Genomic DNA, 26,383 nt, shown 5'->3' with positions numbered 1-26,383 from the left:
AGGTGCTGATTATGGCTGTGGAGAGACCTAGCTAACAGGTCTCTCTCTCCATGCTTCTTCAGTTTTTCTTACTCTCTTTCCTAAGATATTGGGGCCTGTTCATGATTACGCACAATCGGTATACTTGTGTCGTGTTTGAAAATACATTTGAACTTAAGATAAACCTGTAAAAAATATATTTTGTTTGAATAATGTGAAGCAAAATATAATGACAAAGATGGTCCTAAAAAATATGAAGGTCTCTGGGCTTTGCTTTTATAGTCAATGAAGAAGTTAATGAAGCCTTGGCCTTAGTAGACATAACTACATTTTGGCTTCAGCTGTAAGAGACCAACAGGTATCTCTAGCCATAGAGTTAGATAACAGTAGAAATTCTTATACTGTAGGCTAAATATTTTTTTGCTTCACTATTATTCTTTGTTTTGTTGGCCTGTCAGATATATTTCTTCAGCTTTGAAACTATTCAAAATATTTAGAAAGTAATATTGCACAAACATTTCCCTTACCTGAATATTTAACCACTTATCCATTTGTGAATGTGATGTTCATGCAGAGCGAGAACGTATGAAGGTGGATATGTGGCCGAATACCGTGAGGAACGTGGAAACTCCGAGGCAGGCACAACAGTAGAGCAGCCATGGATGAGGAAAGAGGTCCCTACTGGGGAACTCCCACCCAAACTTACAGTGGAGGGGCTCAAACCCAACACTCTTTATGAAGTAAGCTTTATTTCCCTGAGTCTGCCTTTTTTTTTTTTTTTACAGGAATTTAGAGTACAGTATTGAAATACTGTACTCTAGTACAGTATTGTACTAGAGTACAGTATTGAGTATTTAGAGTAGAGGAGTTTAGAGTACAGTATTGAAATACTGTACTGTACTATTTTTTGAGTTGTCCCTCAACATGCCAGACATTATCAACATGAGTTATCTTTACTCATCATTTTGCCACATACATGGAGGAGAAATCCCTGCCTTCTCCCGAGAGACAGCTGGCAGTGATTTAAAGCAATGTACAAAATTGATGTACAAAATACTCAATGTCCCTTGCAAGTGAAATTCTAGATTCACAATGAAAGTCAATTACAGTATCACTAAAGTTACAGACATACCACTAACCACTACCACACACTGGAGCTAGATGGCAGTGCACCATTTGTAAACGATGGAGGAGGAGCCTATAATCCAGTGTCAGGTTACTGCCAAGGACTTAAAAATATGACATGACTTTAGTCAAATCTGACCCAACACAGGATTACACAACAGATTAATACTACACAAATAATTATTTAACTCTTGTGTTAAATGAAACTTGGTTATTACTTTTGGAAATATAGATGCAATTTTTTCATTATTTCTACCTCCAAGGTTTACCAATGTGGGGCTTTAAAAGTCATAGAGAATCTAGTAAAGATATATAGCTAATCTATGGCACAAATCAAACTAGTCTACTTGTGAGACCTAATTTTGCCCAAATATTAAATTATAAATGACCTGAACCCTCGCTGCTCTACTCTACTTCAGGTTTGGAGTAATCATATCTTCATACTGTATAATGTGGTAAAATTTATCTTGGATGTTAAATGGGATGTTCCTCTATATCCTTGGACTCGAGGGTTCCCTGTAGGAGCTTCCATATCAAGATGTGACTTCATATACAGTCTTTCTCATATATATTTGATAAAGCAATTACTTGTACTGTACCATTTATTACTTCCCTTCCTACAGGTTCGTGTTTCTATCTATGATGATGTCGAAGAAGGTCGCTTGGGAGAGGCCACTGAGACAATTAATGTCAGAACAGAAGGTGAGTAAATTAGTAAACAACTATTGTCAATAATTGACATACTAAAAAATTAATTTATAAGAATTTTTTTTTTTTTTGCTGAATTAATTTGCAATTATATAATCATGGAAAAAATAGTACTGTACAGTAGTTTAAAAAAAATAGCTTTGCATTTTCACATCCTGTAATGCATGACCAAATATCTGACCTTTAAAACAGAAGTTTGGATCCATGTTTGCAGCCATCTATCAATAACAGAACAAAAATCACCTCATACAGTAGCTCCCCCGCAAAAAAACATTACTACAATCACATCACACTCCAATTTAATTTTTTTTATATAGGTATGTTGTGATATCTAGGATATTAACATGTATAAATGTTCCATCATATTTAGTGCGTGTGTGTGCTTACCTAACTTGAATAATGTGTGTATAGGAAGCAAGATCTAGCTCATGGGACCCTTCTCCCATCTTCTTCTATGCACATATCTTTCAACTCGCTGATATATGTAAGCATGTAATGTGCTTCAAATATCTGATGTTTCTTGCAGCTGGATGCATGCATGGCAATGCCTCTTATCCTGTTGGAGAATTTTATAATGGATGTGAGGAAAGGTGCATGTGTTCCGCTACAGGTGCTGTACGATGCTTTGAACGTTGCACTCTACCATACCTTAGGTAAGTCTTGACTTGTTTGTTGATATTGTTAGTGTCTTTTTCTTTATTTTACATTGCACATCTTTTAACAGCTTTGACCAGTGTGCATAATATTTAACAGTACAGTATTACCAAAGTATGAGCCTGATTTTATGTATGCAAATGCAAGCAAATTTATTTTAAAAATTTGCATAATTTACTATTTTAAATTAACATTTCTTTTTACAGTACCTTTTGTTTTGTACAATATATTAAGCTTGAAAGGTCATAATAACATAGTATTACTGTTCTATAAAGAAATGTATATGTGGCTATCAGATGCAAATCTTCTTGAAATTGTACTGTAACATAGCAGTCAGAAAATGCTTATGCATAGATTGTTTTGGTTGTGTTTATGAATCTGTGGATTAGATTCACATGAGAATTTTAGAATGTGCTTCAATTTGTTTCCTATTACATTGTAATTATGTATCTACAGAATTTACATTATATGGGCATTTAAATACTTGCACAGTATAGCTAGAAAACATATGCAAGTTATCCTTATATATTGTGATTGCTGTTCATCATTCCATCGTTCTTTCCTAACTTGAAATACAGTTAATCATGCTGTTAATTACTATGTTCTTTTGTATATATTTTTATAAACTTGGGGGCATTAGGTACACAATAAGAAAATTATGAGAAGCAAAATGTTTACTGTAAAGCATTTCAAAATTTGCTATGAGTGTAGGATTATTTGCCATAAAAAGAGTGCATTACAGACCACAGTCAGTTTTGTTGAGTTTGGTTCAAGAATACAAGCATTATTGTATGCAAGACAATATCATTATTTTTCCTTATTAATGCTAGCCTGGATGAGCAGTCTATTTTAAGTGTGTTAGTTTGCCAGCATTATAAGTTTTCTCATGTTGTCTTACTATAATTTTGCTATGTACATTATCTTGTATTTTGGTACAAATAATACAGGCTTTATTAATCATCTTAATATAGTAAAAATCAACACTGTATATGTCTCGGAAGAAAGGAAAGGGTATTCATATAATTTATTCTTGACTGTTTGGAAATATTTTTGTCAGTTGTCAGGGCCAAGTAGCTGTTACTGCTATTTTTTTTTAATTTAACATTGTTTTGTTTTGGAATTCTGTAATGATAATACAGTACTGCATATCTATTATTTTTTATGAGAAAAATTGTGATGCATATTGCACAGTACAGTATTGTGAAACTGATATGTCATTGTTACTTTAGCTTACACTGTGAAATAAAAATCTTATATTTTCAGGGCTGGCTCATTCAGAGGTGATCCCCTGTGCAGTGAGCAACCTGACGAAAGGGATGAATGCTGTGTTCTTGTCCGATGTGCCAGTGGTAGGAGAGAAGGTGAAATATGAAGCGGTTATTGATTTGTTAAAGATTATTTAAGTTGCTAGGTACCAATATGATGTATGACATTAAGTGCTTTGATTACCTATCTGATTTACCCATCAGTGTTCGTAGGGAGTGAGATCTGCCTAGCTATTTCTACCTGTTGCAATAAAATGTGTTCATGTTCTACTTCTGTCATATTTGTTGCCGTCACTTGTAAGTACTCGCCTAGTTGTACTCGCCTAGTTGTGTTTGCGGGGGTTGAGCTCTGGCTCTTTGGTCCCGCGTCTCAACTGTGAATCAACTGGTGTATAGATTCCTGAGCCTATTGGGCTCTATCATATCTACATTTGAAACTGTGTATGGAGTCAGCCTCCACCACATCACTACTTAATGCATTCCATTTGTTAACTACTCTAACACTGAAAAAATTCTTTCTAATGTCTCTGTGGCTCATCTGGTTACTAAGTTTCCACCTGTGTCCCTTGTTCGTGTTCCATCCGTGTTAGAGTTTGTCTTTGTCATCGTTACTTGTGTATTGTGAAATAAGTGGGCACTTGTGTATGTGAAAATGTTTCATAAATAAAAATTAGTGCTTATATTTCATTGTCTAAAGGGAATGGAGCTCTGACTTTTAGGCTCTGCCTTCAAACAGTTTAAACTTTAGGCATTTGATGCTTAATAGCATTTTATTGTACTTGCTCTGAAAACAGTGTATGGGGGGTGCCTTTCATCTCCAGTACATTCAACTTACTTGCTATTCACTCTGTATATGAATACTTACATTTCTGATTTTGTGTTTCCAATATCACACAAAACTTCTGGAATGGAATGCCATTCCACCCCATCCAAGCCCTTCAGTATCTTGTATGTTGCAATCACTCCTCTGGTCTTTTTCTCCTTGGGTTGTTAGCTTGAGATGTGTCTTCAAAATTTTGTTCCTTTATTTCAGACACTAGAAATGTTGAAGACGGTTAAACTTTCAAAAAGTTATTTTCGTATTCACAAGGTATGAATTCCATGCCAATGGTGTATGTTGTAGAACACATATAATTAAGCTTATGCAGTATATTATTCTGAAAAAAACGTTCCTGTTTCGATTTTATAGGTAGTCCCATGATTACCAGTCTTGCATACTCTCCCACTGTCATTGCACCTCCAGAGTTAAAGCAGGTATTTTGTCCATCCCCATATGCCCTATGATCCCTTGTGACAGCTCCTTCTGCTTTCAGCATCTTCCTGTTAAGTTCAGGGTTGTTTCCATTCTCAAATCTGGCCAGTTTGCTGTATGTGTGAAAGTTTGAACACATTCAAACCTATATCTCGGTAGTATGGTTATGACATTGCTGGCAGGTTATAAGAGTTGTGGGTGAACAGTATAACTTTTGTCTCAGAAAGCATCAATGGGCTATAGCTTAGAATTATAAGTAACTAATACTGTAATAAATAAATAAAATAATAAATAATTTGGATATCACATATTTAAAAACTTGCTTTAATAGCATTTTATTTTTAAAAATTTGTTATTGGAATAGTGTATAAAGCTATATCGTATACATCACTTCTATGAAAATTCAGAACAAGTGTTCTGTTTGATTGCATTTATGAGGGCTTGTTTTCAAATGTGTCTTACATAGTGCAGTACTTTATTTCTTAATGTAACTTTATAATTTTCTCTGTAGCCTATAATCAGTGCACAAATGTGGTGTGTGGACCCAATGCTGAGTGTATCTCGGGCATCATGGCCTCAAAGGACCTAAGCCTCAGTGATGTTGACAGTGACCTCACACTTGGATACTGCCGCTGTCTTGCTGGTTTTACTGGTGATGCCTCCGACCTGGTCACTGGATGCATGCCTGGTATGTTAACTTGTTTAAATTGAAGCATTGTAATTAACTTCTAAAAATGGTTGAGGAGAAATATCTTGGTCCAGTGTGGGGATATCTTGGTGTGTGGACAATAGGGGTACTAGCTATTGGCACTGGATGGTGATTTGCTGCCTCAGTAGTCCCCCTCCCTGGCAGAAAGAGATATTTGTGTAGCTATAAAGAATGTAGTTGTCACTTCTTGGGTTACTTGTGGAGTAGCTGTATCCAGTACCAGAGGCGGCCAGCATGTGAATGGGCTTTGTGCATTGAGACCATGGGAAGCGATATAGTAGGTGAGAAACAAATGTCAATGCTTCTGGGGTTGATGGTCGGAGGAGCTAGGTCCTGTTGACAGGTTCATACATAAAGACCATACGAGGTGACATGGCACAGTGCAGAGAAATGAGTGACAAGGAGAGGCATGATGGTTGCTAGTTGGACTGGTTAATGCAACTGGTTAACGTCGTCAGACTCTCCCAGGACAGTGACTAGTCAAGGAGATTCGCTGGACTGTTCGGAGTTTAATTAAATATCACTGTCTTGCACTGCTCTAGCAGCAATGGAGAGTTGGCAGGGCAGCTGGGAGCAGAGGTTCCTGTAGATATGTCTGATGGAGAAGCTCAAGATGTCCATGGTGGGAGTCACACCTATGGCAATAGGAAGGCAGTAGGATCGTCCAAGGATAAAAAGCACAAAGATGAGCCGAGGTAATCGAAGGCTATGAAGAGGAGTAACCATATTATTAGTTTTCTGTCAGGGGCTGGCTGTGTTTTCAGTTTGGGTCAATAATGTAATGTACATGATTCAAGTACACACAGAGATGTACTTTAAGATACCTTGACAGGAGGACATGAATGCAATAATGCCAACAATATATTTTTGAGAAAATCATTGAAACAGGATGTGGATCGAACCAACATCCTTGGTTACCAGACATACTCCTCAACCCATGGACCATACTACAATTTGGAGTATAGTGAGCTTGTGCCAGGACACTTCAGTCCATATGGTTAAGCTGGAGGCAGAGTTCATTTGGTGAGAGGGGGGGATACTCAAGACTATTGTCATACCGGTGGCAGAATCTGTCTAGAGAAATGGCTGGGATAAGTTTCATCAGAGGGAGGTCTTGTTCCTTGCTAGTTTGTGCTGGAACTGGGGTGATACTGGTTCTGCTAGGGATCTTGAGATCTTGTATTCACATCAACCGGTGATGCACAGATCACACTTCCTTCTTGTTTATTGAAGCCACAAAGCGCTTCTCTCAAAGATTAATAAACCTCTAGTTTACCGTTCTGAAGTAATTTAATTTTAAACCCTGTGTTTGCATTTAAAAAGAGTGAAACTGTACATGTAAAATATTCTCAAGTTATGAGATCCTGATCGAAACTTAGGCTTGGAAATGAGACGGAATACCTGTATTCACATACAAGATATTTATATTCAAACCTTTAGATTCTTTGTAGATAATAGTTGTAATCTATATATTTAAAGCATTTATTATTACCATTCAAACAGATCCCTCTGCTGGACACAAGGAAGGAAGTTGCACCTTCAAGAACAGCACTTACCGGCTAGGTGATATTTTCTATGACAATTGTGATTACCGCTGTTCTTGCAGCAACAACAGTGAGATAGAATGTCAGGTAAGGATAAAGGAAAGTGAAGAGAAAAGTTGATTTTTTAAAGCATTTTATAGGTTGATCACTAGTAAGACCACTGTATCCTTTATAGAATATCGGTATAATTGTTTGCCATTTTTCATATTACTGTACAGAAATCTCATCCTGCCTCTAAAGACCTATATAGTTTATACTCTTCTTACTGTGTACCACAGTATTCCCACCATTTCCTTTAGTAATCAAAGAGAAATTTTATCTTTTCCCAGTGCTTTTTTTTTTAAGACATCCAGGTATACTAGGCATTTACTTCCTTCTTTGACATCACAATGAATGTACTGTATTTTTGCAATTGTTACTCCTCCTTCTACCATGCTTACAGTGCCTCATGGTTTGATTTTGAATGCCTTTTTTTTTTAATTGTGTGGTTAGATGTTCTTTGTCATAGTCTGTTAGTTCATTCTTGCCTTTCCCTAGAATTTGTATATATTTATGCTTATTAGTAGAGGTGTGTGGGAATCAGTACAAAAGACACATGTGTTCAAATAATCATGCATCTTTGCACTGACATGTATAAGAGGAGGATAGAGGATAAGGACAGATCATCATATGCATTTATGTATCAAACAGTAGTAATTCTGTAGTAATTCTAATTATTTTGGTAATAAAAACAGAAAAAAATCTGCTTCTTTAAAAGTTTAACTTAAAATTTTAAAACTGCTTGTATTGCTTGGATTTTATTAATTTTTAAAATTAAAAGTTATTGTCATATCTACATGCTTAATTTTGCAGCCTCGGTGTGAGTTTCCGTTGGAGAACAGCTCAGAACCTGAGCCTGGATGTAAATATCTCCCAGACCCACAAGATTCATGCTGCAAATTGCGTACTTGTAATTCTACATCAAATGCTGTTGGTGATGCTACCCGAGCCCCATCCTTACCATCAGATGGCTGTACAGATGGCAATATTACTTATGCCAAAAATGAGAAATTCTACAATGGTTGTGAAACTCAGTGCATATGTATGGGCTTTGGTGATGTCTCCTGCTTCCCAAGGTAAGATTTCTATTGACATCTTTAGGTACAAAGACATTATGATAGGTCATTGGTCCAAAACCCAACAGTGGCCATACAGTACAATAGACTCCCAATTTTATACTGGAATGCTTTGCATGAGACCCCACAAGACTGTATAATCAGTTACAGTAATAACCATAATAATAATAATTAGAATACCTAATAATAATAATATTTATAAAGAAAAATATACACTAATTATATTACATGCTTTAGATACATGATTTAGCTTTGCTATTTAAATCTTTGCTATAGATTTTTAGATTTAATCTAAATTTTTATATTTAATTTTAATCTAGACTTATTTTTTAGATTTAGGACCTAGTAAAAAAGGTTCTCAAAATAGAACAAATATATAAACATTGTGAAATTTACAAAAGATAATAGTATCAATAGTCTTTATAGGCATTAAAGTTTCAGTGTAATTTTTGGGAGATATGTCTGGCATTTTTTTATAATTCACTTGCAATGTATACAATTTTGGGTGACATCATTCAAATAGTATTGTAGTTATTGATGTTTATATATAGTCATGGTTACAGCAGTTGGATGTTAGAAATGTAATGACATGTTGCGATAGATTGAGACGAGGATGCCTTGGAACCGAGAGCAGAGACCTTGACCTAGGTTGGGGGTAGATACCTTGGGCTGGGTTGGGGGTAGAGACTTTGAGCTGGGTTGGGGGTGGAGACTTTGAGCTGGGTTGGGGGAAGGTACCTTGGGCTGGGTTGGGGGTAGAGACCTTGAGCTGGGTTGGGGGTAGAGACCTTGAGCTGGGTTGGGGGTAGAGACCTTGAGCTGGGTTGGGGGTAGAGACCTTGAGCTGGGTTGGGGGTAGAGACCTTGAGCTGGGTTGGGGGTAGAGACCTTGAGCTGGGTTGGGGGTAGAGACCTTGAGCTGGGTTGGGGGTAGAGACCTTGAGCTGGGTTGGGGGTAGAGACCTTGAGCTGGGTTGGGGGTAGAGACCTTGAGCTGGGTTGGGGGTAGAGACCTTGAGCTGGGTTGGGGGTAGAGACCTTGAGCTGGGTTGGGGGTAGAGACCTTGAGCTGGGTTGGGGATAGAGACCTTGAGTGTGGGTAGCTCGAGTATTTCCGGAATAAGCTGTTTGCTCTGTAGCAAGGATGTAAAGTCTTGTGAGTTGGAACTAGACTCGTCAAGTATTGCATCATATGTTGGTGAACGTTGGTGGCACTGGAGAAGATCCTCAGTATATCCTGAGCGTTTGTCTTTGAACCACTATTGGGTAATAAACCAGTGGAAGCACTTGCCTGCTGAAGACATAAATGCCAAGACAATAATTCAGTTTAAAATTGAGCTAGATCAAATTCTCAGGAATATTGGGGAGAATATTTCTCAGGAATAGTCTCAAGACCTTTAACAAGCTACCAGATTTCTGTCCATGTTGAGACCACTAAAGATGGTAGCCCTTGGGTAAATTCAGGTAAATATAGTCATTAATGCACACTGAAGTAGTTTCCTCTCAATTGCATTGAGATATGATAGGGTATATGAAAGGAAGGAGGGGGTTTATGCTGCTTCATTATGTACATAAGCCTATAATATATTTATGGTAGCCTACATATATTTATTGTAGCCTACATATATTTATATATTTTATTAATTAATTAATTATATTATTTATTTATTTATTTATTTATTTATTTATTTATTTATTTAATTATTTTAGGTGTCCACCGTTGAAGGTTGTATCCGAAACACCAAAGCGTTGTGAAACTTTGCCAGACCCTCTGGATCCCTGCTGCTCCATCACCGTGTGTGACGAGCCAACTCCTGATGTCATGAAGGCCAATATTACAGGTAAAGATACAAAACCCAGGTAATTGTAGAAAATAAATAAGAAAACGAGTAATGTATATAAAGTAAAGTTTGATATGCAGTCAGAAATGATATGATGGTGCTTATTATAATTTGTTAGTTTGATGTTGTTGATAAGTGGATACATAATGCAGTCCCCCACCTCATGCTTTCTCTTTCCTCCCTCCTCCCCCCTCCCCTCCCCAAAAAAATACCTGTACAATTTAAAATGCATTTACATTAATATAATGTAATTTTTAAAGACCATAAGTACCTTAGTCTTATACTTATTTATAATTTTGATTTTTTTATTAGAACTGGAAAAAGAAATGATGAAGAACATGACTGAAATTGAAAAGGAGATGATGATGAAGGAAATGATGAATATGACAGCAGCTGAAAAGATAATGATGATGAGACAAATGATGAATATTACAGAAGAAGAGAATATCATGATGAAGAATCTGACTGACATGCAGGAGCCACAAAGTGAAAATGCTACAATGGTACCTGAAGGTGATATGCTAACCACTTCTGTGTCTGATGAAAATATTCTGGTACAAAATCACTCGGCTGATAACGTGACTGCCTCCCATGGCCATGAACACACCCATGAAGATGGGGTAACACACAGCCATCCCCACGAACATAGTGAGAATGAAACCCACAATCACACCAGTTCTCACCAGATTGGTCAGGTAGAAAGCCGTACCAACGATGAAGACATTGTCGTCGATGAACACCAAATTATAAATCATGGTATTTTTAATGGAACGCACAACCATACTCATACTCACGAAAATGGTGTAACGCATACGCACCCTCATGAGCACAACATGGATAATTTGCATGATCATGTGCATGACATGAATGACACTCATGAACACACACATCCTCATGATCACACTCATGATAATGATACAAATGTTACCCACACTCATGAACACACACATGCGGATGGTACCACACACAGCCATCCTCATGATCATAGCATGGATCACACTCATGATAATGCCACAAATGTTACCCACGCTCATGAACACACACATGAGGATGGTACCACTCACAGTCATCCTCATGATCATAGCATGGATCACACTCATGATAATGCCACAAATGTTACCCATGCTCATGAACACACACATGAGGATGGTACAACTCACAGTCATCCTCATGATCACACTCATGATAATACCACAAATGTTATCCATGATCATGAACACACACATGAGGATGGTACCACACACAGCCATCCTCACGATCATAGCATGGATCACACTCATGATAACACCACAAATGTTACCCATGCTCATGAACACACACATGAGGATGGTACAACTCACAGCCATCCTCATGAAGATATGAATAAGACCTGACACTTTTGAACACACAATGACTGAAGGCAACAACTTCACTCACATGCATGAGAATGGTGTTTTCCACACTCACCCTCATGATCAAGATATGGGTGTAAATCATAGCCATACTAATATGAGTGATATGGATGAAGTTCACAAAGAAATTCATACTCATGAAGATGGTGTAACTCACGGTCATCCTCATAAGCATGATGGTGTAATGGTGGATCCACACAACCACACCCATGTCAACATACTCGAGAAGAAAAACAGAGCTGAAGACCTAGGGTCACACGACCTTAATATACTAGAGGTGATGGCAATTAATTCTACCACAGTCATGATTAAAGTAGCTGTCTCGGACTCTGTTATGGATCAGGTCCTTTCATCAGAAGATCAGAAATTTATGATCCTCTACAGTCCAGACTCCCTCACGTGGTCAGAGAGAAATATATCTGTGAGTGATGCAAAAGTGGAGAACTTCAACGAAATTATCTTGTACCTAAATGACCTCCAGCCATCTACACCCTACCAGTTCCGCGTAGCATTCCAAGACTTTGTCAGTTCCACTTCAAAGGCAAGACTCATGGATGGCGCTGCTGAACTAGGTGAGTTCATAACATTTGTTGCTTGTTTAGTAGTGCATGGAAGACTTTATACCTATGAACCTGCAGCATTGAATGCATGATAAATATATATATAATATGTATATAAAAGTGACCCTTATTTAATGTGGCAGTTATATTCCTGGAAAAGGGTGTGTTATCTAATAATACAAAATATAACTTGAATACTGTATGGGAAAATAGGGTTATATTCCTAGTCATGATAAAGTTGTGCATTACAGTATCTGAATACTTTAACGAGACTGAAATTTTACTCGAATTAAAACCGACTGTGGGTAGGTTTGCATGTGGTAGTGGTAGTGTGTGGAATGTGGGTGGTAATAAATTTGGTAACAAATAAGTTGATATGTAGTGGATAAAGACTGTGAGGATGGTAGAGAGTGAAGCTTGTCTGCACCACTTGGTGACTTCTTCGCACATTCCAATCATGAACTGGTCACGTCTCTGATTGTTTCCCTTCCTCAGTGGAGCTACGAAAGAGAAAAGGCGACAGTGACGGATGAAGTTTAAATAAGACTAAAGTAGTATGATAATATGGACCACCATAAAAGTTTATATTATTTACAAAGAAAATAATAGGGTTTTGTAAACAATAAAAATTTTAGTTAAAGAAGTGAAAGAGAGGGTGGGAAAGTGCAGGTGAGTGTGTGCCAACTTGGATTGCATTTGTAATGATATAATCTACATTTTTAAGGGTCAGTTACATATATATTTTATGTATATATATATATTAATGCATGTTGCTCAAATATCTCTCTCTAAAATAAACAACCATATTCTTTGCATGATGTAATACTTTTGAATGCAATCTTGTATTTCTTGCAAAAATAAATGCTGAACTTACAATAATGTACGATGCTCTTGAACGTTCTTTGGTTCACATAACCTGAGTCATGCAAAAATAATGAGTTTATTGTAAGGGAAATTCCCCATCTACTGTTCCATTCTTGCCTCCCTGCACAGTGGGACAATTATTTATATATATATATATATTTATTTAAATATTTATTGAGTACAATGTTTTTTAATAATTTAATGTGTAAATGGTACATTCTTGCAAAGCCACTAATGCATTAGTTGGCCAGGTAATAAGTAAACAAATTAATTAAGGTATTTATTGAAATTTTGCAGTGATAATTCAGTTACAAAAAGATTTAAGTTAGAGCCTTCTCTTGGCAGTCACCTGAAAAACAAAAAAGGGTTCAAAAGGCTTGAGTTATTATAAATGATAGCTTGTTTGATCATTTTAAGCATGATTGAGTTCTCCATTGAGGGAGCCGGTCGGCCGAGCGGACAGCACGCTGGACTTGTGATCTTGTGGTCCTGGGTTCGATCCTAGGCGCTGGCGAGAAACACTGGGCAGAGTTTCTTTTACCCTATGCCCCTGTTACCTAGCAGTAAAATAGGTACCTGGGTGTTAGTCAGCTGTCACGGGCTGCTTCCTGGGGGTGGAGGCCTGGTTGAGGACCGGGCCGCGGGGACACTAAAAAGCCCGAAATCATCTCAAGATAACCTCAAGAAGATATGACCTCCAAACACCTTCAATGACCTTGGCGGGACATTTGAAAAGTTTTCTGTTGTAATGGGGCCAGAATATCATCCGTCTTACTTGACATGATCCTGGTCATTTGATCAATTAGATCCTTACCATAAGAAGCAACTGAATCAATCGAAGACTAATTTTTTCTAATTTTATCAGCACTTCTTATTAATTTTGTTTATGCTGTATTCAGATAAATTATAGAGGAATTTTCCAAAGTTAATACATGTTATCCTCGGATTAATGTAATATATGCACCACTTGTTGTTAATATATACAAAACTTATGTGAGGTGATGTGGAGAGGAGGGTGGGGTTAGGTATGGTAGTGATAATATTAGGTAAAGATATCTGGCAATGGATTATGCAATTATGTTCCCTAATATTAATAAATATTCAAGGAGCTAAAGTTTGGTGGAGTTAATATCGTATTTTATAATCATGGTATTTACCCCTTGCACCTGTATAGAGTTGGCTGCATGGAACTCCTTTGTAAAAATGGATAATAAGAGTGCAAGAATGTCATTGTTATGTCGACACAGCGTATGTTACCTTGGAGTTTGTAATCTCCGACTGGATAAGATAATACATACAGTATATTGGCTAGAGGAAAATATGAGGATTATGAAGTACAGTACTGCAATAACCCCACTAATCTCATTATATAAGTGATTTGTTGTGTAAGCTGTATTAATTTGCACTGTACACTTCTTAGAGAAATGTATATTAAAGTTAATATTAAGAGATGATCAGTATTTTAAGCCTAATTATTTAGAGACCCTGGGTATAATGTTCAGCTGTGTTTTCTTGTAGATTTTATTTTACACCTTTGACTGGTAAATATTGTCAAAAATGGAACTAATATTTTCCATATAATAGATCCCAGTATCGTGTGGTCTGTTATAGGTAAAGCTGAACTGGCTCCATCCCATATGGGGTGTCTTCCTGGCATGCAGTTCATGGAAGAAACAGTGTGTGGTCGTCAGTGTACTTGTCAAGCTGATGGTCAAGCATTCTGCAAGCCTCGATGTCCTCATGTTGCAATACCACAGCACTTCAATACCAGTTGTACTCTAGTGCCAAGCCCTGATGACCCGTGTTGTACTGTGCCAGATTGTCATTTTGATTCATTCAACCACAATGTACTAACTAAATCTGAGGATGTTACACATAATCCTCTTTTAAATTTTGATCATAAGGATATGACCAACAAAAATCAGCAACAAAATGTTAATGAGCATGAAAATATCTTGATAATGAGTAAACCATTTGATGGAAACCAGAAATCAGATAATGCATCTGAATTAATCCCAAACAAAGTTGCAAATGTTAAATTGACCACTGAATCCAGTGTTAAATATGTTAATCTTACAGAGAATTCTCACCTAACCAGGAACACACTTGTCCCTGAGGAACATGCTGCATCTGAGAGACCACTGAAACCTTTCATTTCTTTAAATGATTTGCTCAACAAGCATAAGCAGCTTGGAAATATCCCTCATAATACATCAACAGGTTCATCTCTCAGGCAGACTGGAAACTCTGAAATCAGGGGAAGTATGACTAAAGATACTTCAAGTTTGTCTAACAGTTTAAATAAACTAATTACATCTCAAGATAATAGCTCGGTAATAGCTGCAGATCAGAAAAGTAGTGAAGCAAGTAACAGTACTAGAGAAATATCTACTTCTCTTCCAACATGGGAAACAGAATTTGAATCTCTTTCAGACACTGAGGATGGTGAAACTTCTCATTTACATGGTGCCAATGTAGAAGACATCTCAAACAGTTCATTTTTACTTCTTGATGAAAATGGCACAGTTTTATTTAACAATAATAATGATGAAGAAGAAACGCCATTGCACTTACCCACAAGTGTTAAGGAAAATGAAGTTGGATCATCTTCAGATAAAGAGCCACCACATTCCATAGGATTTGATGAACATTTAGTTTTGTATCCTGCAAATCATTCTGTGGATTCTTCTACTGATGAAAGTATTGCTGAAATTCTACCTCCTACAAATACTGAAATTTCACAGAGTAGCATTATCATACTGAATGCTTCTGATCACCTCTCTAATGAGCATAACAGTAAACACTGATGATTTATTTATTGATTATGAAGATAATTCTCATCTACCTATTGAGGATAGAGAAGGGTCAACTGTACCTGGTGAAAGTATAGGACGCACATCTTTTTCACATGAGCATCATACCCATTTGACTCATGAAAATGAAGAAGACTCACATTTACCTAAGGATAATAAAGAGAGCCATTTCATACTCAATGAGCACATCTTAAATTCAGATTTTACTAATGAGCATATTGAAGATTCTCATATCTCTAAAGAAAATAAAACTCGTGCTAATCAGTCGAAAGAACAAAGGACAAGATTTCAATTTGCCATCTACCACTGAAGACCTTCCTCATCTTCCTGCAAGTGAAGACTCTTCTGTTACTGCTGCAGATCTTTCTGCTCCTCTCAACAACAAGACTGACTTTCATGGTCATATTAAAGGTATTCAGATGTAGAAAAAATGTTTGGGCTATGGACAGGGAACACTTAGAAATGCTTTTATTCAAGCTTTGGTGAGGATAGTTTTATCATGGGCTACTTATGTCTGGTAAATACTAGTAGCCTAGCCAGCAAATTGTGCACTTAATTCAAATTGTAGTTTCAATAAGGTTTAGGTTCCACACAGACAAAAAATTAAAAAATACAGGGAAATAACCTTCATGGAGGAAACACAAGAGAATATACAGTACATTACAATGGTTGCAAGAGTGATGGAATGCAGGATCACACGGGACCTTTTGCCTGAAGCATTTTCGGCAAATTAAGCAAGGATGTAAACAGGATTAGTGGGATGTGTTGCTTTTATATGTATGCTTGATGTGTCTGTTATGCTGCTTTTTTCCAGCTGATTATTATTGCACAGATTACTAGTCTTAGCTCTAAAATAATAGCAGTGTTATGCTACTACTAACAATAATGATAGTGTATCAGTATTAATTTCCTTGTTGACATGCATGTGGGATAGTACTGTATGTTGTCATCACCGGCTAATAAGGTTGACACTCCTTGATTTGTCTTGTAATATGAGTGTATATATATATGTAGCTTGATCTGGTATAATTTGCATGTTTTTACTGAGGTTATACTGTATCATCTTTTAAACAGTTGTGATTTTATTATGTTCAGATATGTCTTGTATCGAGATTTTCTTATTGTCATGTTGCTTATTTTTCAACAGTCGATAATTGTTCATTGAATTTTTTTCCAATAATTTCAGTTATCCCTTAAAACTAACTTTGCCATATCCAATAATTGCCTTTCAGCAGAAAGCAGTAAATAATTTATTTGGTATATAATATAAATATTCATCTATATTTAATATCAAAGGATGATGTTTATGGTTTATAGATATATACAATCTAGCTGATTGTATATGTGTATATTATTTACCGTTCTTACTATGCAATTATTATTTATATAACCCTGCATTATTAATTATAATTGTCATGACCATTTTATTTGATGTGTGGGTGTTGCATGTGTGATGATAAAAGGTAGGTGATGGTACTCGTGCATAAATATTGCAATGAAATAATGGAAATATTTGTAAGGAATTTTTGTGCTCGGAGGAACTTTTAAACATGCAAAGTGACGCTTCTTAATAACATTGTTAGAGATCTAATGATACTTTTTACAAAATTAGATGGTGTGGGCTTTGATACGTCAGCGATGTGTTCTCGTAATGGACGCTATTACAAGCCAGGGGAAGACTTCTATGAAGGATGTTCCCAGTCGTGCATGTGCACAGAAAGGCTGGATGTTCACTGTGCTGCCATAGAGTGCCCTGTTACCTTTGGTCTGGAGCTTATTGATCCTAACTGTCTTGAGTGGGATCTTGATCCTGATTATGTTCCTACACCTCCAAAGTAAGTCTCCTATCATTTACTTACTGTTATTATTTATATATAAACAATATTATTATTATAGGTATTGGCTATATTATGTTGCACAGTATTAACAATAATTATTAGGTTGCTAATTACCATAGGATTTTGGGAAAATCTTACAGCTAACTCGTGTGCAAATCCTAAAATTAACAAATAAATAGGGACTTATAGTTAATAAACATTTATGTTTATGTAATAAAGTTGAAAGCTATGAATATGGTATTTTAATATACTATAAGGACATTTCCAGAGAATTTGTTTCCCATTGTTTGGGTCTTATGGAGCCCCCCCCCCTCCCTCCTTTCCTTTCTTAGGTCAGTGGCTGACCTTTCCCAGGATACAACCCACAACAGTTGACTAACTGTGGGGTAGCTATTTACTGTTATGTGAACAGAGATATCAGGTGTATGGAAACGTACCAAAATGTCTTCACCCTAAGGATGAATAGAACCCAAGACCTTGCGGTTGTGAACTGACTGCAGTGGAATATGAGGTTAATAATTAGCATGTATGTAACTGCAAATACTGTACTCAAACGTAATAATAAATTATTCATAGTCAATTGAGTTCAAGATTTTGTTAATAACATTAGTACAGTATATAGGATATTAGTAGAAGAGAGTAGAGTTAATTAGGATATGAATGGTGGGTTATTGGGATCCCGGTAGTACAGACGGGTTCGTTCTTGATGCACAATCGAGAATTCCGGGTTCGAATTCCATGCGGGACAGAAATGGTTGGGCACATTTCCTTTCACCTAATGTCTCTGTTCACTTAGCAGTGAGTAGGTACTTAAGAGTTAGTCAGCTTCTTGTGGGGGTTGCATCCTGGGTGGGGTCAGTAATTCGGCCAGAATTTAATATTATGTTATGTATTAAATTCTGTAGCTTTGGTGACGAATATTGGTTTTAAATAGAAATTCTTACAATAGTACATTTGCAATATTTTAATATAAAAATAATAGCAAACATAATTTACTTATTTAGAATGAAGGCTCTTAAGTGAGATTTATGCTATTTGTTATACTGTAGTAAATAAATATAGAAATTATTTTATAATGTCAAATAGGTAAATTCGTTTCTCTCTTAAATTGTTAGAGCAGTACATAATTTTATTGCATTTGGGAGCTCATTCCACAATTTAAAACACTTTATATAGGTGGTATTTTTGTTTTGATTGAGTCAGATTTTTGGGACATCAGATATATTCTTGTTTCATGTGTGATGTCTGAGGGTTCTGTTGCAACCCTTTCAGGAGCATCTGAGGTCAAGAGTGCACTTTATATCTTCATACTTTGAGAGGTATGAAGATATAAAGTGCACTTGAAAATGTGTGTGGTGATTTTATATTTAGCATGTTAAAGGATTTAAATGCAGGTGCTGCATGCTGTTTAGGGTTGGAGTTTGTTATTGTTCTAATTGTTGATTTGTGCTGGGTGGATGTCTGAGGTAGTTTTGATTAATGCAGTGTCATCAGGGCAGAGGAAGTTAAACAAATTTGTTTATAGTATATATATATATATATACATCTAAAGATTTAGATACAGTATTTAATTTTGATTCTGAAATCACATGGAAAATGTAGCCATATTTTAAATTTTAAAATATAACTTTGTTGAATCTTTTATAGTAATAAGTATTGCAAATTAAAAAAAATTGGGATACAGTATTACAGACACTAATCTGTTGCATCCGATACTAATCGGATCATAATCCTGTCGGAGCATTCAATTTTCTGTTTGACTGGGTTTCTTTAGAGTGAGATAGACACCACTGTAAGTTTTATTCCTAGCACTTCTATGATACATTTAAAATAATTGGGTTAGTACAGGAATAGCCTTGTCCTATTTACTATGCAATATTTTTCTAACTTACAACCCTTATTGTCCTATCCAGATGTTGTGCTCAAGTGAAATGCATCTCATCCTCGGCATGCCATTATATGGGTCAGATGTTCAACAATTATGATCAAATCCCAAGAGAACTGACTGGATGCTCACAAGTATGCACCTGTAATTATGGCAATGTAACATGCCGTGACCTTTGTGACCCCGTGCCCGCTATCCCACCACCTGAGCTCAACTGTGAGCCCCAAAATGCTGTCCTCATTACCCTTCCTGGAGAGACTTGCTGTAGATCGTGGCAGTGCACAGCCCATACTGATGCAGGTAAGCAAACAAAAACCTGTTGTAGATACAATATATTTTGTAATTTTCATTTTTTTTCATAATTGTATTATTAAGTTATATCCAGCATATGGAACCTTACATTTGTTTTGTTTTTTCAATGTACAACATGTTATTTGTGATTGCTACAATCCTCTAACCCTGTTGTGCTGCCACTACTGCTGCCTGATGATGATTGGAGTAAGGGCCAATTGCTGAGCTTGTAGATAGCTGAGTTGATAATTGGAGTTATTTGATTTAACCAAAGTTTTGGAAGAGAGATATTCTGTAGTTGGTTATTATGTATGATAGTGGGTTACATTCATGGTGATGTCTCACGTTTGATTCACCACTGTTTTCCCCAACAACATTGCAGTATGTGCCCAGACTATCGGAAATGTTACTGATCATGGTGGTTGATCACATCATTAGAGCATGGCAGATGGAATGTATCTGTGTGGGCCTGTATAGGCCACTGACTCAAAGGAGCTCAGAAATAAATGAAATTGCAGAAATGTCACTTTCTTGAAAGGAGTACAAATGCATGTGCATTGTAAGAATTTTAATAGAAGAAAGTTTTGTGTAGTAGTGTACCAATAATGTGAAATGATTGTACCAATGTATGAAATTAAGAAGGGATTTAATTACGACCACAAGAATGGTGTTAGTGGTAAAGAGGGAGATCAGTTGTTGAGATAATTTATAGGGGGTTGATTTAAGTGTAAGCCAGTGTTAAGTATTAAAAGGATAACTTAAAACAAATGATAAAAAGTGCATGCTGACTGAAATCTTTCCCAACAGTATGCTTTGGTGATCATTAAATGGATGAATTTTAATGTTTCGGTCCTTAATTAAATGTTCTTTAGAACATTTCTTCAGTGATTCTTTCTAACACAATGTGCCAAGAACTATTTTCTTTTTTTCCAGTAATCCATTTTGTAAGATAATATATTAAAGAGCCTGAACAAAAATTCTTGTAGCCAATGTTAACATTTTCACATTCCAATGATGCATTTTAGTGTCATCAGTACTCTGAATGTAAACGTTCCAATGATGCTAAAATGTCATCTGATTGCTATTAATAAACATTTGTATATTCATCGCTGTTGCGTGTAGCCTATTGCAAATGCTCTTTCATTTTTTCTTTGTTCTCAAGAGACTTAAATTGTGATTAAAAGTGTTGTATACTACTTCTATTTCAGTCACACTGAGTTAGAATCTCTAAATGGTATTGTTTCTGTGCTTGACATTTGCAATCTTCATCTATACCTCCAAGGTCTGCTTTTCACATTGTCTTCCTTTTTTTTATATGACAGAACCAAATATTACCTTAGTAACAGCACATTTTGATGATTTGACAAATACAACAGAGGTCTTAGACTTCTTTGCATATTGGGGCACAACAACAGATGCTGCCACTACAGGCACAACAGAGCTTACCACCACAGATGTTGAGGATTTTACAGAGTACCCTTACACTAATAAATCAGGTTTGTCTTGTTAGAAGTTTGCCATTAAGTTCTTGGGTATTTCACTTATGCAAATAATACGTTTCACTCACACAAGTAATACTGTGTATTATTACTCGCACGACTAATATATTGTACTCACACAAATGATAAATTTCACTCACACAAAAAAATGTTCAGTATATATTTAAACTAGTAATTGGGTGCAAAGAGCACAGCATTCTGACATTAAGAATTGCTAAGTCAAGAGACTATCTGTAGATGGCATTTTGCATACAGGGGTTTAGATGCAAAATATCATGTACAAGTAATTTCTGTTCTCATCATGGTGTTTCTCTATGATAATCAAATAATATATGGCATCTGTATTTCTCTCACGCAACTAATATAATTGACTCGATATATATTTTACTTAAATAAAATACTGTACACAGATTACATTGTCAGTTAATGTAGTTCACCTACATAATGAATTTTTTTAAATAAATAATATATCTTATAATTATACTCCTATTTTAATTAAGATGTTAAGATCTTAATTAAGATGTATGGACAACTAAAATTGCACATAAATCATGGAGAAATGTCATAGAGGCTGTCATGCAACATCTCTTTAAAAGTGAGGCAAACAATAATTTATTTGAATTCAAATATTATAACACACTACTGCATAAACTGACTGGCCTTTGTCACCTATGGAAACATCTGTGATCATTAAGGAAATAAACACCCCATTTATGGTTCTCTTATATTTTAACTGCATTCAGACTTTACTGGCACTTAATGATTTATTTCAGTTTTTGTACCTTTACATCTTCTTCCATTAATGCTGGTTTTATCTTTGTTTCTTGTGTTATCAATTGTGTGTGTCTCTTTTGTGTTTCTCCTCTTGTTCCTGGGTCATTTGTTTGTATGCTTTCTGAGAGCACCTCTCACTTGTATGGGCACTTGCTGAAGGCAATTCACTCACTTTTATGTGCATCTGATGAGGGAACTGATGGTAAATTTATTTGGTACAAAGTTTTACACTGCCTGGGCAGTATGAAAGTTTGGCATTTTGTGTATTTTGACTTCACCAGTTAATCTTTATTGATCCTGCAGTGCTCCCTGTTGGCCTAAGCATCAGTTTACCCTTGTAGTCGAGCATAGCTGGCCACTCTGAACTCGTGTCTTGGTAGGTGGCATATAAAGTCATTATGGAGCTTCTGTGAAATATTATCACTGGTGTTTCTATTTCCTGGTTTTGGTCCTATCTTTAAGGGAATTTGGCTTGTTTTGTTGTTTTGGAATTTTGGAATTTCTGTTGCACAGCCTCCCTTTTCACCTGCTTCTGGATTTGGAAATGTTTTACCTTCACTACCGGATTTGAGGGCTGGCCCTTCATCTACTCGGGTTTAAGATTTTGGCTCCATATGAAGTATTGAATGAAGCTTTGGTCTGATGCCACTTTGACCTTATTGTGGGTTGGGGGTCTCCAGGCCGGAAAGTTTCTCCTTCTCTGTGGAGAAGATTACCACTGCAATCTCATCCTTTATACAATTTAACACTTTAGCATTTCCATACTTCGACAGTAAATGTTTTAATGATGCTGAAACATGGCAGCAGATCTCAGAAATCTTATTTTGATCTGTATGACTTCAACAGCTTGAGCTAGTCATTTTCTTTTGCCATTGTCATTCTTAAATTGCTGTTCTGCTTCCCTCCTGACTGGTGTATTTATTTCTGGGTCCCATTAGTACCCTTTCACTGTTAAAATCTGTTCTCTGTATTATTTCCATGACTGCTTGAACCGATGGGTAATCCTGCTTTTATTTCCTGGGCACAATTCCTTTTACCTGATTCCATTGTTTGTCTAGCAGTAAATAGGCACCCAGAAGGTAGTCAGCGGTCGAGGGTTGTATCCAGGAGAAGGCCAGTCATTGGCCTAGGGGGACTTTGATAAGTAACTCTCTTTGATAGGTTTACTCTCTAAAACTAACCACTTTACTGTCAGATTTCCTGCAGGCAAGTCATTGCCCTCCTGTATCTCGTGTAGTTCTCAAACAATTTCTTGGTCTGATACCCTTCCTCGACTCTTCTGTGTACAGTATTTAAACACTATGCAATAATGCAATGGACATGGTATCTCAGGTGATATCAGAAATTATATTTTCTCATCATCGATCTCACTTGGTGTAGGGTTAACGTTATGAGCAAGGAAGAGGAGTGTACCGAGATGGTTTATTTATGTTGAATGAATGGATATGTTAATGATGTATATACAAGTAAATTTGAGACAAGGAGACAGGCAGACATGATGAGTTTTTTTTTTTTTTTTTTTTTGCAAAGCAGTGATTGAGTGTGAACAACACTCAAGCATCTCAGCACCCATGAGTTAGTACATGGGGATGTGGCAGGGAAGAAGGCTAGGAGGCAGAAGTTTGCGGAGTAGTGTGTTTTGCTTATATGTGATAACTGTTGACGATCACAGTACGGTCACGTTATCTCGTGAAGCTGTGGAGTGCTGCTCTGAATGATTTGTTAGAGTTTGGTGATGCTAGTTTTCCATGATGTATTGTGCATGATATGGTGATTAAATGGTGCCATTTATTTAATATCTATTGCTATCTTTACCTATACTGCTCTCCTTTTTCTGGGCTGGTACCTTCCCATCCCGTGAAAGTGTGAAATTGGATAATGCTGAAAATGATAATGCTAAAAATAACTCCTTCAAAGTGGAAATCTAATAATGAAATAACATTTGCCCTTATAAAAGGAAAGTCTAAATATTATAAAGAACTGAAATAGAAAACTTTTAATATTTTCATGGAATGTATAGTTTTTCTCTTACTGATATACGGTATTAACATCTACTTGTAGAACTAATCATGTTCTTTTTAAGCTATGTCCTCATGCTGTTTCCTATCAAATTTGGCTGTGTTCATAGAATAGCATCATGCACAGTCAGGTAGGTTAACATTCTGGCCCCATCATCTTAGAGAACACTTCATCTCCCCCTGCTGGGTCATTATAGTTCTAGTGAGACATTGGAAAAAATTTAATCCAGGCCAACAGTTGTTTATGACCAACAGTTGTAGATTCATAAACTCAAAACCCTTCCCATCAAACTGTCCCATGTTGGCATATGGGGCCCCGATAATTCCGTTAAATGTGATGTATTTTAACTATTGGGATCTTTGAATTCTGCATTCATGGCTTGGTTGGTAGCCAGTGTCTACAGTGTACTATTTACAGATCTTTGATTATACCCAATTTTTTTTTCTTATTCTTAGTTGTCTTGAGTTTATAAAGCCTTGTATAGTTTATGAATTCCTAGCATTGCATGCTGCCTTAACTTTTTTGTCTTATCGTCACGACAAGAAAAGCCTCGGGACAGGAATGTTCTGCACAGGTTTCCTATACCAGTGATTCTGTTGTTCCAAGGGATCAGACGGTTGCACATCCTGGCTCAAAGAACGCGAGTTTCAATCTTTGTTCATTTGTTGTGAGGCCTAAGAGAATCAGGCCTTCTTTAATTGTGGGGTAGGTCTGAGGTTTTAGAGCTGTGCATTAGGTAGCAGGTATAAAAGTTAGACAACTGATATCTGGAGCCATTCCTTGGTGGACACTAGTGATAGTGATATCAAAGGGAGGGTTTGGAAAGGTTTTTTAATGAAGTGCTGATAGTTATTATAGGGTGGTTTGAAGGCTTTCCAGTGACTCTTAAGCACATTACTGATTCTGCAGGAATAGTTTGAAAAGATCCCTGTGGTGTCATTGCCAGTATGTTGTCCTTCTGAAATGTAAATAACCCTGTCCTAAAGACATAGCAAGATCTTGCCTTGCTTGGTAGTAGAATGATCTGCTCATAGAGGTACTTCATTTTTTTATTTATATATATATATATGGAATTTTCTGTGTAATATTCCCTCAAGTTGGCTTTGTTTAATTTTGTTTATTTGATAGTATAAGCCTACTGAATGTAATTTTCCTTCAAAACTAATACTGCAAATGTAAATAATTAATATTTGAAATTAAACATCTTGCTGTTATTAACCAAACTCTTGGCATGGTGTGTGTGTGTGTGTGTGTGTGTGAATATTCACATGTATGTGCATGCATCATTCATTATGCTCAGAGTATACATGTTGCATGGTCGTGTTGCAGAATTTGAGTTCTTGGGTACAACGGCGGTGACAGAGACGTCGCAGTTCCCAGGTCACACTCAAGGTGGGTACCCAGGCACCCTGGTGGCCCACAAGCTGCCCAATGAACTGCACACTCTTAGCTGTTGTAATGCCTGTTTGTATTATTATTTAATAATAATTTTAATTTATGCAATCATAAAGTAATCTAAGAATATAATGAATTTGCTACTCTTTAGCCATAGCAGTACTGCCCAAAATCCCTATCAAAATAACAATACATTTCATTGTTGTATGATGTATTGTTTTGCATAGTTGAGGTAGAACACACATTAATATATATGAACAATAATGTCAAAGAAAATTAAGATTTATAGCATTATTAAGTTATGAAGGATGTTAACACTTACTATAGGCTATTTGTAGACTTTAAAGAAATATGGCATCAGCAACTTTAATGGCACTCTAGTGCAACTACAACTGGCATTATACAGTGTCCCATTAGCTGCTATAAAGTCTTAGGCAAGACATAAGACATAAGTGTGTTGAAGGGAACATGAGCCAAGAAGAAGCCTGTATAATGTGTAATGCTTTACCCAGTAAAGAGTGGCATCTGATCTAATGGAGGATTTATAAAGCAGCTGTGATGCTTGGTATATAGCCTCCATCAAATCTCACATAGATTTTTATCATGCAAAACTTCAGAAACAAGGCTTGGCAAAAAGAATAAAAATACAAAATCTAGTTCAAAATTCCTATTTATTATATATGATTACCATTTCTGCACTCATTGTTCATTACTGAATTTTTGGCTCTGAAGTACAACTCAAGACTTCTAATCTTCACTTAGGTTTACTAATTTGCACTAAGAAGTACAATCTTAGCTGTTGTATCCTCGTGGTGTTACAATTAAACAAAATTATTGCCTGTTACAAGGTGCATGACTGTGA

The 26,383-nt window shown here is 36.3% G+C and overlaps 1 protein-coding gene across 1 annotated transcript in view; it reads left to right on the top strand.

Moving 5' to 3' along the window:
- The window catches only part of LOC123766224 (uncharacterized), a 193,089-nt gene that overhangs the window by 150,405 nt on the left and 16,301 nt on the right, over positions 1-26,383 (top strand). Inside the window, 16 exon segments of the mRNA XM_045755233.2 lie at positions 554-719; positions 1,728-1,806; positions 2,339-2,465; positions 3,730-3,827; positions 5,495-5,671; positions 7,196-7,323; positions 8,089-8,351; positions 10,062-10,192; positions 10,505-11,562; positions 11,564-12,155; positions 14,619-15,789; positions 15,791-16,067; positions 16,069-16,231; positions 17,433-17,655; positions 19,572-19,843; positions 25,456-25,518. Of these exon segments, the coding sequence (XP_045611189.2) occupies positions 554-719; positions 1,728-1,806; positions 2,339-2,465; positions 3,730-3,827; positions 5,495-5,671; positions 7,196-7,323; positions 8,089-8,351; positions 10,062-10,192; positions 10,505-11,562; positions 11,564-12,155; positions 14,619-15,789; positions 15,791-16,067; positions 16,069-16,231; positions 17,433-17,655; positions 19,572-19,843; positions 25,456-25,518 (4,988 nt within the window).

This window comes from Procambarus clarkii, chromosome 9, assembly GCF_040958095.1.
Source record: "Procambarus clarkii isolate CNS0578487 chromosome 9, FALCON_Pclarkii_2.0, whole genome shotgun sequence".
In the NCBI taxonomy this organism is placed as follows: Eukaryota; Metazoa; Arthropoda; class Malacostraca; order Decapoda; family Cambaridae; genus Procambarus; species Procambarus clarkii.
The sequence above is the reverse complement of the archived record's forward strand: the minus strand, read 5'-3'. Positions and strand labels throughout refer to the sequence as shown.